General features: G+C 47.0%; 1 protein-coding gene across 1 annotated transcript; it reads right to left on the bottom strand.

The window, feature by feature from the left end:
* Positions 1 to 5,547: 5,547 nt before the first annotated feature.
* Positions 5,548 to 10,585, bottom strand: LOC144275208 (uncharacterized). Its single transcript, XM_077834378.1, has 2 exons — positions 10,208 to 10,585; positions 5,548 to 6,907 (listed from the first exon to the last, which is right to left on the bottom strand). The coding sequence occupies exons 1-2, from the start codon at positions 10,296 to 10,298 to the stop codon at positions 5,763 to 5,765; spliced, it is 1,236 nt and encodes a 411-aa protein (XP_077690504.1). The 5' UTR covers positions 10,299 to 10,585; the 3' UTR covers positions 5,548 to 5,762.
* Between the last annotated feature and the right edge of the window lie 3,178 nt (positions 10,586 to 13,763).

Below are 13,763 nucleotides of genomic sequence, written 5' to 3'. Positions count from 1 at the left end.
CATGTTGTCCAGGCTGGGGTTTGTATATCCCGTGTCACACCCTCCCCCTTTAAATGTCTCCCAGGGAGCCTGCCCTGGGGTGGGGGTGTTAGCTCCCTAACACCATCAGCCTGTCAGCCACTCAGGCCCTCTCCTCTGGGTGAGGCCAGCCCTGCCTTTGCCTTGCAGGTTAACAAGAGATGCATCCCTGTCCTTGAGTCCCTTTGAAACATTCCCCTGTGATATCCAACCCCTGATACTGGCTACTCACAGAAATCTCAGATCCTCTGCCCCCAAAGGAGCTGTGTATCCCAGTTTAACTTTAAACCACTGCTGCTGTAAACTACACAGCTTGTAAATGCTTGTAATGGAACAAAAGTAGGTTTATTTTAAAAGAATGGAGACTTACCTAGAAACGAGAGCGAGCGATAGAAACAAATGGTTACAATACACAACAAAATCATAAACCATGAACCTGGGTCAACATTTATTACTTGTTACCTCTCCTATCTAATAATGAAGTAGGTTTTCTGCCAAAAGTTCAGGCTGTTACAGAGCTGGCTGGCTTCACAGGAACCAGGAACTAAAACTTTCATAAAAACACCCTTATTCCACAAGATGTTTCCTCACTGAATGAATCCAGAGGACCTATCCTCATTCTGTATTATACTGAACCAGGCTTTGTTCAGAGGCAGGGTGATTCTGTCTGTTGTAATATCTCTTCTTTATCTCCAAGTGGTTTAGACAGTTTACAGTTGTCACTGATGGCTTTCCATGGAAAGTCTTGGGATGGAGCAAGGATTACATCACTGACTAACCAGGGTGAGTGGGCCATCATCAAGACATATTATTCCATGGTGACTAACTTTTATTCCAACTCCATGAAGCATACTTTCAATCTCAATACATTATTCTTGAAATATTACCTGTACATACATCTCACAATGATTATGAATCTTAACAAGTTATGAGCATTCTGTAGATACCTTACATGCTACTCTTATGGATCAATATTCTGCAAGATGTGTTTGGTGCAGTGAGTTTGTCAGGTCTGAGATCAGAATTGTTGGCAAAGAACAGGGGATCCTTTGCCAAGGAGCTTCTGTGTCACAAAGTCTTTTTCTCCCTGTTACTGAATATGCCCACTCCCAAGGGAACAGTTTGTTGCTCAGATAGAGTACAGTATCTTCCACTCCATTAACTACCTGGGATTATGTCAGTCTGCAAAATCAATTATTTTGAGAAGCTGGGACTGAACGGGACAGGCTCTTTGCATAGATGGTTTTTCAACTTCTCAAAGGCCCTTTTGCAGGCCAGTGAATCTTCCTGGGGGCTACTGTCCTTAATTAGGTTAATGAAGGGGGGCTGCTATCATAGAAAACCCTGCTACAAATCAGCAGTAGTAAACTGCATGTCCCCAAAACCTTCAGCCCTGTTTCTTTGTGGTTGGGATAGGGCATGCTTTGAGAGCCTGGACTGTGTCCACTAGGAGGCAGCCTTGGCCCTTCCCCAAAGTATATCCCAGTACTGGCCTTCTCTTTTCCAGTCCTACACTTTGTGGAGTTTGCAGTATTGGAGCTGATGTCATAATATGCTTTAAATCATTGAATACTCTTCCATATGGTGACCTTGTGGCAGAGACGTCATAGATGAATTGTGTGAGCTGTATAGTTAGGTATGAACTTGCTGACATAATGCAGCATGCCTAGCAGCCTTTGAATTCCCCTTTTATCATCAGGTGTTGGCCTGTTCAGTATTGCCTGAATCTTTGGTTCCCATTGTTGTCAGTCTCTTTCCCAAGAAGGCTATTTCCATGGTTTGAAATGGACATCATTTCAGTGTAAGATCCTTAGCTCCTGCAATTTCCAGTACTCTCCTCTGTGGGTCCTGATGTTCAAAGGCAATGCTGCCCCAAATCAGTATATTATCAATGTACACTATGACATCTGCCAGACCTTCCAGCATTTGGCTTACTGGACAGTGAATAACTGCTGGAAATGAACCTCTACAGAAAGGCAGCCTAGTCTTCAGAAGCAGTATCTGCTAATCAGTGGGTAATCGGTGTGTTGAAAGTGTAGATCTTGGAGCACTCTCTAAGACAGAGGTCCCCAAAGTGTGGGGCATGGTCCCCTAGGGGGGCATGGAGGAACATCCAGGGGGGCACGGCAGGACCTGGGCCATCCCCCACAGGAGGGCGGGGAGGGAGCGACACCGAGCCCTTCCCCGCCCCCAGCTCTGCTCCGGTTCCACTCCCAGCCATGTTCCTGGCCCTGGCCCCATCACCAGGCTCAGTGTAGCTCCACTCTGGGCCCTGCGCCAACCCCCAGTCTTGGCCACTGGCTGCGGCTCCATTCCTGACCAGCGACTGTGGCTGGGACCAAGGCTGGGAGCAGAGCTGCACCTGGCCGCAGACCTGGCTGCCAGCCCCCACCAGATTCTGGCTATGACTCCGCTTCCGCCCCCAGCCTTGGCCACAGCCGTGCTCCTGGCCCCAGACCCACCCCCAGGCCTGGCTTGCGGGAGAGGTGGAGGGCTGGCAGGGGTAAGGGGGGGCGCAACCTTCAAAAGTTTGGGGACCATTGGTCTAAGAGGGTCTGCCACTACGTTGCCAATGCATCTAATTTGGTGAGGAGTTTGGCTCCTGCCATCTTAGACAGTAGTTCACTTCTTGTGGCCAAGTGTACTTTTTCTGGTTTTGTTCAGCACCTTAGGAACCATACACTGCCACAGTCTCCATCCTTTTTTCTCTACAGTTACTAAGGAGGGAACCCAAACTGCTGGCTCTTCGATTCTCCAAATCCTACCATTTACTGTCATATTTCACAGCTCTTCTACCCTCTTTCCTAAGGGGTGCGAAACTTTTCACGTAGTATGTACCATAGGTTCTGCATCTTCTTCTACCTGCCTTATGTCTGTTACTGGGAGGCATCTATTTCTTGTGAATACATCTTCATATACTGCTCCTCATACTTTCATATCTGGTTCTGCGTTGTCTTTCTGTCTATCTGAGGTATGCATCCTCTTAATGAGACCAAACTCCTGACGCATGTGTAGGCCCAAGGCTGGGCTGGCCTCTGGGTACCACCACAAACTCTTGTTTTATCATTTTCCATTTGCATTGAAGCGTCAGCGTGCACTTTCCCAACACTGGAATTGTTCCTTCATCATAGTCTTCACAGATGTTTTTGACCCTTCCACTTTTCCATGTTCCTTTTATCTCTCTATTTCAGTTTGTGTTACTACATTTATTTGTGCACCAGTGTCTATCTTGCATCTTGCCAATCTTTTGAGTTTTCACCCTCCTCTATTTGCTTTAGAACAGCAGTTCCTTTTCTCCTGAGGAATCCCTTTCTGCACTTAATACATAAACTTTCCTGCTTTCTCTCCACATTTTAGTATAATGGTTGGGTTTATTATAGTTTCTACATATTTGCCCAAATGCTGGATATTTTCTATAATCATACTGGTTGCCACATCACTGACGTTGTTTCCTGCTTTCCATTTTCTGTCCCTGGCCAATTGATTTTCTGGGAACTTTTCGCTTGTTGATTTAGCTATAGAAGCCAAAGCAATATGCTCTGTGCGTCTCTCTAGACTTTTTGTTTGCCTTTGTTTGTTCTGCTGCTTGGCCTATACATAGGGCCCTTCGTTTTCAGTTTTTGTTTAATTTAATTTTTCCCGAGATTTTATCAGTGTTATTACCACAACAAAACCAGGTGAAAATCAGTGCAAAAAACTATTAATAACTTTTCTGGGTAAATATCGGGGTTTATTTTGGTGGACGGAAAGACTGGGGAGAAAAGTATTCAATTGATTAATGCTTTGAATTCCATTTATTAGTGTGGTTTGCTGCAGAACTAAAACAGAACTCAAAACACAACACCACCACTGAGTTTAAGAAACAATGTATCTCTAATTCTCAAATAAGGCTTTTAATTTGAATAAACAGTTTACTGTTGTAGACTTAGAACTATTGGCCTATAAATGTTTACATATAATAATTGGGCCACACCATTTGCAGCACATACACTCAACTTCATCCCTTTCTCCTAATTTTGTTTTTTTTAAACTTTCGAATACTTCCTTGGTTCTGAAACATATTTGGATACATATTCAGATTTTTGTTTTCTTCCCATTTTAGTGTGTCAAATCTTTAACCCGTTATCTGCTAACAGCTTGAAATATATACGTGGTGAGTGTGAGATTCATTAGTACGTTCAGATCCGCACACAATTTGGCACTTGCGTGCCCACCCGTTTATTGTGTGTATCTTCTAGACTAATACATAGGCTTACTTCAACAGGCAGCTTCGCATACACACACAAACTAATGTATGATCATAATACATAGATCTCATGCCATGTATGGTATTTCCCTAATAAAACATGTTATTTTTTATATATTTGAATGATACAAAAGTAGAGTGAAAATCAGGAAAAACAGAATAAAAAAAACCCGGAAATTTTTCAGTAAAAATCAGTTTAAACTGAAAACACAGGGGCTCACCTCTACATATTGCCCTTTCTAGTGACAGCTCCATCTTCCTTAATAACCATTCACAGCCTTTCTTGTTGTTACACCCCAGGCTACTCTGGTCTTGAATGAGAGAATCTTTTATGATTCCTTAGTCACAGGACTGACTTTTTAGCTTTAAATCTTTGACAAAACTCCCTTGTTGTTTCCCCTTCATTTTGTGTTCTTATCCGGACCCATTTCTCTCTCTTTCTCATAAGTAACATTGTTTTCTAAGAACATAATGAGCCTCAAACATTTTCGATATTTCTGCACAACTTTCCTTTCTTTCTCCATCACCATCTGGGACTTCTGTGCCTGCCACGGTAAGGATCAAAGGAATCTTTGGCTTGGCCTCCACTTCATTTGTCCCTGTGGCTGGCTTTCATAAGCAGCTCAAACTGCAGTTTGAATCCTTTTCAGGCAAATCCAGATTTCCTCTGATTCTCAGGGCGGGTGGAGAAGTTACTTGTAAAGGCTCTGTAGCGGCCGTTGCAATGTGACTTCTCTCACTGGGTCTTCCAGCATGGTGGGTGCCTTCCACTGCTGGTACCATGTGGTATCTTTCTGATGAGCAGAAGTGTCAAGATCAATCCTTTATTATGGACATGATGTACAGCATGCAATGAGGTAACCAAACTGCCGACTGCTCTGTGTAGCTGCAGCCTGCAATTGTCCTGTCCTGAGCTGCTTTGTTTCTTCCCTCTCGCAGGAAAGGTGCCAAAGGAAAACCAAAAAGACTTCAGGAAGTGTCGCATCTCTATACTGACTCTAACGCACAGGTCCCACCAACCCCTTCTCCCCAAACTGAAACCATCCACCCCAGAGTCTCTAACTTACAGAGATCCCGGGGGGTGCTCAACCCCTGCTGTGTAGGCCCCGCCCCCACACCACCTCTTTCTGCCCCCCTCCTCCCACCTGTTCTTGCCCCTGCTCCTCCCCCTCCAAAGCCTGCAGCACACCACAGAGCAGCTGATTGCGGGAGGCGCTGGGGGAAGGGGGAGGAACCGATCGGAGGACCACAGACGGGCTGGAGGCACTCGGGGGGGGGGGGGGGGGGGGAGGCACTGACCCATAGGGCTGCCAGTGGGTGCTAAGTACCCACTATTTTTTTTCTGTGGGTGCTCCAGCCCTGGAGTTCTCTTGGACTCGGTGCCTATGCTTCATCCCCCTTGCTCCCCTCCCAAGAGCTTCCTCAAAGGAAGTATGTTTATACTTTGCTTCAGGAGGGCACAGACCCATTGTCCTGCTTTGAGAGCTCCCTTTGCCTCCTATCCTGTGTGGAGTTTCTGGTGGGAAATGAGGGAGTCCTTCACCTTGTAGCTTTTCCCACAGACAGAACATTGATAGGGTGCCTCTCCTGTGTGGACTCTCTGATGTACGATGAGGGCTGAGCTCTGAGTGAAGCTTTTTCCGCACTCAGGGCAGTCATAGGGTTTCTGCCCTGTGTGGGTTCTCCGATGCCTAATGAGTCCCGAGCTCTGACTGAAGCCTTTCCCACAGTCGATGCACTTGTAGGGTTTCTCTCCCGTGTGGGTTCTCCTATGTCTAATCAGGCCTGAGCTCTGACTGAAGTTTTTCCCACACTCTGTGCATTTGAAGGGTCTCTCTCCAACGTGGATTCTCTGGTGCGAAATGAGCTCCGAGCTCTGCTTGAAGCTTTTCCCGCAGTCAGCACATTTATAGGCTCTTTCTCCAGTGTGGTTTCTCTGGTGTACGATGAGGCTGAATCTTTGCTTGAAGCTCTTCCCACAGTCGGCGCATTTATAGGGTGTCTCTCCCGTGTGGATCCTCTGGTGCGAAACCAGGTTGGTGCTCTGGGTGAAGCCTTTCCCGCAGTCATTGCATTTATAAGGGGTCTCGCCAGTGTGACTTCGGTGATGTACGATGAGGCTGAATCTTTGCTTAAAGCTTTTCCCGCAGTCGGGGCATTTATAAGGGGTCTCTCCCGTGTGGATTCGCTGATGTTTACTGAGGTCTGATCTCTGCCTGAAGCTTTTCCCACACTCAAGACATTTATAGGGTCTCTGCCCTGTGTGGATTCTCTCATGTATAATAAGATTTGATGTCTGAGTGAAGCTTTTCCCACACTCGGGGCAGTTATACGATTTCTTTTTAGTGTGGATCTTTGGCTGGATCATGGTCTCTTTACCATCCTTCAAACCATTTCCTGGATGAATGGATTCAGCACGTCTTTTCCTTCGCTGGTTTCCTTTCAGCCTTTCTGACTTGTGTTGACTCCCACAGGCTTCTCCTTGCTTGGGTCTCTGGGAAATATTTCCTTTGGATCTTCCCAATACCGTCCTGTGTGATTCCACTTCCTCAGGACCTTCCTGCTGAGGATTCTCCTCCTTAATCTTACTCATCATCCCATCACCTGCTGGGAAAGAGAGAGAATCCAGAAAGGAGTCATTCCCTGTGCCAGGGAGAAAAGGAACATCAGAAAGGGGAATGGGAACATAAAAACATAAGAACGGCCATATTGGGTCAGACCAAAGGTCCATCTAGCCCAGTATTCTGTCTTCTGACAGTGGCCAATGCAAGGTGCCCCAGAGGGAATGAATAGAACAGGTGATCATCAAGTGATCCATCCTCTGCCGCTCATTCCCAGCTTCTGGAAAACAGAGGCTAGGGACACCATCCCTGCCCATCCTGGCTAACAGCCACTGATGGACCTACCCTCCATGAACTTATCTAGTTCTTTTTGAACCCTGTTATAGTCTTGGCCTTCACAACATCCTCTGGCAAGGAGTTCCACAGGTTGACTGTGCATTTTGTGAAAAAATACTTCCTTTTGTTTGTTTTAAATCTGCTGCCTATCAATTTCATTTGGTGACCCCTAGTTCTTTTGTTATGAGAAGGAGTAAACAACACTTCCTTATCTACTTTCTCCACACCAGTCATGATTTTATAGACCTCGATCATGTCCCCCCTTAGTCATCTCTTTTCCAAGATGAAAAGTCACAGTCTTATTAATCACGCCTCATATGGAAGCTGTTCCATACTCCTAATAGTTTTTGTTGCCCTTTTTTTAACCTTTTCCAAATCCAATATATCTTTTTTGAGATGGGGGTGACCACATCTGCACACAGTATTCAAGATGTGGGTGTACCATGGATTTAAATAGAGGCAACTGATATTTTCTGTCTTATTACCTATCCCTTTCCTAAGGATTCCCAACATTCTGTTCGCTTTTTTGACTGTCGCTGCACATTGAGTGGATGTTTTCAGAGAACTATCCACAATGACTCCAAGATCTCTCTCTTGAGTGGTAACAACTCATTTAGACCCCATCATTTTATATATTTAAGGAAACAGGGAAAATAAATCAAAATAATTGCTGAATTCCTCTCCCCCCCAAACAAACAAACCTAAGAACTTCTCCCCAGAGGCAAGGAGAAACCAGTTCAATGCCATGTCGGGGGCGGGGGGGGGGGGGGGGGGGAGGGATAGCTCAGTGGTTTGAGCTTTGGCCTGCTAAACCCAGGATTGTGAATTCTATCCTTGAGGGGACCATTTAGGGATCTGGGGCAAAAATTGGAGATTGGTCCTGCTTTGAGCAGGGGGTTGGACTAGATGACCTCCTGAGGTCCCTTCCAATCGTGATATTCTATGATTCTATGTCCTGAGTTAAAACTCTGAGGGAAGGGAGCTACTGCAAGGTGTGAGGAAGGATGAGGAGGGGAATACTCAGCCTTGAGTAAATGGAACCACATGGAATAGTATCGGGAAGGACCAAAGGGAAAATTTCTCATACTCCCAGCAGAGGAATCAGCCAGGAAACAGTAAGGTTCGGAGGACCTTAATGCAACCATGATACAGCCACAAATCTTCACTAAAGAGAAATGATACAAACGTGCGGAGTGTGGGAAAATCTTCAGTTGGAGCTCAAGCCTTATTAGCCACCAGATGGCCTATCAGACATTGCAGTTGCAACAGAGGATCTTTCGAGACAATGGTTATCCCCGAGTGGGACTTTCCATAGAGACCCCAGGCCTAATGCTTGCTGATGTGAGAGGACTGGGACATATTGACTGTATCTGGAAGGCACAGGCCACTGAACGAGTTATGAAGGTGGACAGTAGGATGGTGTAAGTGGGAATCATCCTCCACTGTGAAGGTCAAGACCCTGGAGAAGAGACGTGTGCTCTCTCGGGTCACCAACAACATCTATGAAAAGAACCCTCTTAGTTCCCTTTGAGTATGAAGAAGTGAAGACTCCATTAATTGGCTATACCTTCCTGACCAGTCTGCTGCTGTCTGAGAGAACTCTGTGGGCATCAAGAACCCTGACCAAGCTACTCCATCGCCTGATTCCAGTAACTGCAGTCATGAGAGCGAAAGATCCTAAAGAACCATGCAGCAGGAGAACTGTGAACTCTTTTCTTGTCGTCGTAAGAGAGGGATACTTGTTAGGGTGTGAGGGTGTTTACTGAGTGAGTTTATATGTTTCTGGGAAATGGCACCATTAATAGTTCCCTAAACCCCAAGTCTGCCATCTACATCAGTGAGTGCTGCCCATGATATAGACATGCTACTGGGTGCTGCTATTGTTAGTTGTAAGCCTGGCTCGATAATCTCCTCTGTTGTGATATCATTTGTAAAACTCACATACTTTGTATGTGTGTGGCTGAGTAGTAAGAAGAGTAGAATAATAGCTATCTTGGTGAGATTTAAGAAGGAAGTAGTAGCAGTCAAGCTATGGTTAAAGAAACCAATTTGGTCTCTGTACTTCCTTAAGACAAGACAAGCTCAATTTACCATTCCTTCATGGACTCTCTCTTGGTCAAGTTCTAAAGTAAAAAAAGAAACTCCTGGCCTACACTCACTAAACTGTGTGTCTACACTTAAAATGGTGCCACTATCGTGCTTCAGTTTAGACGCAACCTACGCTGATGGGAGGGGTTCTCTCCTCAGCATAGGTAATCCACCTCCCCAGGAGGTAGTAGCAAGGTCGACAGAAGAATTCTTTCATCAACCTAGCTCTGTTTACACTAGGATTTAGGTTTTCCTTTTGTCAACCTCAGGATTCAATTAGCTGCTGCATTAACCTGACATTATAAATTGATAATCCCAACTAATGTCTTTGTTAACCCATCAATGTACTGAGTAAGGCCAGGTCTACACTAGAAACCTAGGGAGGTGGTGGAATTTCCATCCTTAGAGGTTTTTAAGGCCCATCTTGACAAAGCCCTGGCTGGGATGATTTAGTTGGGGATTGGTCCTGCTTTGAGCAGGGGGTTGGACTAGATGACCTCCTGAGGTCTCTTCTAACCCTAATCTTCTATGATTCTATGATTCTTACATTGGTTTAACTATGTCACTCAGGGATGTGAAAAATCCACACCCCTTTGTGACCTCACCCCTGGTGTAGACAAGACAGGAGGGTGGGAAATAAACTGAATTAACTGCTGGGGAGATTAAGAATCAGGAGCTGAATCCTGCCCCCAAATCGTTCTTCAGAAGACAGAGAGGAGGCAACCAATTTTGCCTCCACATATCATCCGAGTATTCAGAGGGAAGGGAGCTACTGCCAGGTGCCACTCAGGATGGGTGGGAAGCCATGCATGAGGTCTGCCAGGAGGATACAACTCCTGCTGGGGACAATTCTGACCTGGGTAAGATGAGGCAGAGGAGCGAATGGGGCCTTTGTGGGAATTCCAGCTGTTTACATCAACAATGGATGGTTTCTGTATCACTTTAACCAATTCCTCACCTGTGTGGGTGTTCCTCAGGGTCACACTTTCCTCAGAGTTCTGAGAGTCTGGGACCCACAGCTCTTTTCTCCATTTCCTCCAGGAGATCATGTCGGGCTTGGGAATTGGAAAACCTGCTCCTAGGAAAGAAAACAGGCAAGATCAAGGCTTCACAGTTGTGTAGCACCTTACATTTGTCTTTGTTGAATTTCATTTTGTCTGTAGCCCAGTTCTCCAATTTATCAAGATCCCTCTGAGTTTTTGCTCTGTCCTCCAAAGTATTTGCAACCCTCCCTAGCTTTGCATCATCTGCAAATTAGATCCATACACTCTCTATTTCTACAACCAGGTCATTAATAAAAGATGTTAAATAAACAGGACCCAGAACAGATCCCTGTGGAACCCCACTTGAGACCTCCCTGCAATCGGACATCATTCTATTAATAGTTGCTCTTTGTTTGCGGGTGTTTAACCAATTATGTATCCACTCGATGGTAGTTCTGCCGACCCCACATTTCTCCAGCTTTCCTGTCAGACTGTCATGTGGGACTGTATCAAAAGCCTTGCTAAAGTCCAGGTATATTATGTCCACCGCATTCCCCCCATCCACCAAATCAGTTACCTTGTCAAAAAGAAAGAAAGCTGGTTTGGCAGCATTTGTTCTTGGTAAATCCATGCTGGCTGCTAGTGATCACCCCTTCATCCTCCAGGTATTTGCAAATTGAATGTTTTATACATTGCTCTAGTAGCTTCCCAGCTATTGAAGTCAGGCTGACTGGTCTATAGTTCCCCGGCTCCTCCTTTTTAATGATGGCCACTACGTTAGCCCTTCTCCAGTCTTCCAGGACCTCTCCTGCCATCCATGAGTTTGCAAATATTATTGCCAGCGATTGAAATTTCTGCAGCTAATTCCTTCAGCACCCTGCGATTAATAGCATCAGGCCCTGTTGACTTGAATAGATTCAAATTAGTCACAAGATCTCTGATGTGTTCTCTACTTATCTTGATCTGCATCCCTTCCCCTTTATTGTCTATGGTAACTTTGCTAGTCATCCGGCCTGTTATTTTTTGTGAGAAGACAGAAGCAAAGTAGGCATTGAGCAGCTATGCCTTCCTATCACCTTCTGTTACCAACTCACCTTCTCCACTGAGCAGTGGACCCACATCGTCCATGATCTTTCTTTTCGTCTGACATATTTGTAGAACCCCTTCTTGCTGTCTCTAACGTTCCTTGCCAGCTGTAACTCATTCTTTGCCTTGGCTTTCCTGATTTGGTCCCTACACACTCACGCTATTCCCATGTGTATACTTCCTTGGTGACATGCCCCGCCTTCCATTCCCTGTATGTATTCCTTTGGGGTTTTAGATAGCTAAAAAGCTTTTTGTGCAGCCCCATTGGCCTCCTGTGGCTCTTCTTGTCTTTCCTCTGCATGGGAATAGCTTGATGTTGAGTATCTAGCATTACATCTTTTAGGAACTGCCAGCCCCCTTCTACTCCTTTTCTTCCCAATTGGTCTCTCTATGGGACCTTGCCTATTATTTCTCCGAGTTGGTTGAAATCCACCTTTCTGAAGTCCAGTATCCTTGGTTTGCTGTTCTCATGTCTTCCTTTCCTTAGGATCTTGAATTCTATCAGATCATGATCACTTCTTCCCAAGTTCCTGACCACCTTCAGGTTTGCAACTAATTCATCCCTGTTGGTCAAAACCAGATCCAAAAGGGACGACCCCCTAGCTGTTTCCTCAACTTTCTGAATCAGAAAGCTGTCCCGTACACATGCTAAGAAGTTGCGGGACACACTATGTTTTGCTGTATTAGTCTTCCAGTAGATATCAGGGAAGTTAAAATCCCGCATCAGTACAAACTCAAGTGTTAGCTAATCCTGTTACCTGTTTGAAAAATGCCTCATCCACTTTCTCTTCCTGATTTGGTGATCTATAATAGACCCCCCACCATAACATTGCAAATGTTCTTTTCCCTTTTTATCCTCACCCAGATACCCTCAGTTAGTTAGTTAGTACAGTGTTTCTCAACCAGGGTTATGTGCCTCTCCTGGGGGTATGCAGCGGTCTTCCGGGAGGTACATCAACTCATCTAGATATTTACCTAGATTTACAACAGGTAAGTCAGTACAAAAAAATTGCATACCGACAATGACTTGTTTATATTGCTCTATATCAGGGGTCGGCAACCTTTCAGAAGTGGTGTGCCGAGTCTTCATTTATTCACTTTAATTTAAGGTTTTGCATGCCAGTAATACATTTTAACATTTTTAGAAGGTCTCTAAGTCTATATATTATATAACTAAACTATTGTCGTATGTAAAGTAAACAAGGTTTTCAAAATGTTTAAGAAGTTTCATTTAAAATTAAATTAAAATGCTGATCTTACGCCGCCAGCCCGCTCAGCCCGCTGCCAGCCTGGGGTTCCGTTCACCTAGGCCGGTAGCAGGCTGAGCGGGGCCAGCGGCCGGGAGCCCAGACTGGCAGTTGGCTAAGCGGCTCAGCCTGCTACCGCTCAGCCCGCTGCCGGTCTGGGGTTCCGTCCACCAGCTCCTTCCAGTCAGAGTCCCGGCTGCCAGCCGCGCTCAGCCCGCTGCCGGTCTGGGATCCCGGCCCTGCACACATAGAGTGGGTACCTACCTTCTCCCTGGTTCCAGCTCATTCTCTTCCTCTCTCTCTGCACTGAGCTGAGGGTGGGAGAGCACTGAGCACAGGGCTGGGGGTGAAGAAGCAGGCTGGGGGTTGGGGTGTAGGGTCTGGCCAGGAGCTAGAATGAGGGAGGGGGCTCAGGGTTGGGGCAGGAGGTTTGGATGTAGAGTGCTTACCTGGGCAGCTCCCATTTGGTGCAAGGGGTGCAGGTGGGAATGTGTGGAGGGTGCAGGAGCTCCCGTTTGGTGCTCAGGGTGGGGGTGGGAATGTGGGGGGTGCAAGAATCAGGGCATAGGGTGTGGGGGGGGGCTGAGTATGTGTGGGGGGTGCAGGAGTCAGGGCAGGGGGCTGGGGGCATGTGAGGAGGGTGCAGGAGTCACAGCATTGGGTGTGGGAGGGGCTGGGTATGTGTGGGGGTGCTGGAGTCAGGGCTGGGGGGGTGTGCGGGGGGTGCAGGGGTCAGGGCAGAGGGCTGGGTGTGTGTGAGGGGGTGCAGGGGTCAGGGCAGAGAGCTGGGTAGGTGTGGGGGGGGCAAGGGTCAGGGCAGAGGGTTGGGAGTGTTTGTGGGGGTGAAGGGGTCAGTGCAGGGGGCTGGGGTGTGTCTGGGGGGGTGTAGGGGTCAGGGCAGGGGGCTGTGGGTGTGGGCTAGGGTCATGGGGGTGCTCCCAGCCCCCTGCCCTGAGCGGCTCACGGCAGGGGGCTGGAGGGGATATGCCCTAAGGCCCCATCCCCACCTCTTCTCCGCCTCCTCCCCAGAGCAGCGTGGGTGCTGCAGCTCCACTTCTCCCCCTCCCTCACAAGGGCCATCAGCTGATCGGGGGCAGGGAGGGAGAAGAGGAGGGGCAGGAACCCAGCACGGCGGGGGAGGGGGAGCTTGCCTGCTCTGCAGCAGCAGCCGACAGGACCAAACTTCTTCACCCTGCCC

This window comes from Eretmochelys imbricata, chromosome 14 (genome assembly GCF_965152235.1).
Source record: "Eretmochelys imbricata isolate rEreImb1 chromosome 14, rEreImb1.hap1, whole genome shotgun sequence".
Classification (NCBI taxonomy): domain Eukaryota; kingdom Metazoa; phylum Chordata; order Testudines; family Cheloniidae; genus Eretmochelys; species Eretmochelys imbricata.
Note: the sequence above shows the minus strand (reverse complement) of the source record. Positions and strands in the feature narration are given on the sequence as shown.

Coding starts and splice junctions, on each gene's coding strand:
- LOC144275208 (XM_077834378.1), bottom strand. CDS start 10,298: ATGATCTCCTGGAGGAAATGGAGAAAAGAGCTGTGGGTCCCAGACTCT. Junction 6,908..10,207: donor CCTGAGGAACACCCACACAG/GTGAGGAATTGG, acceptor TCCCTGGCACAG/GGAATGACTCCTTTCTGGAT.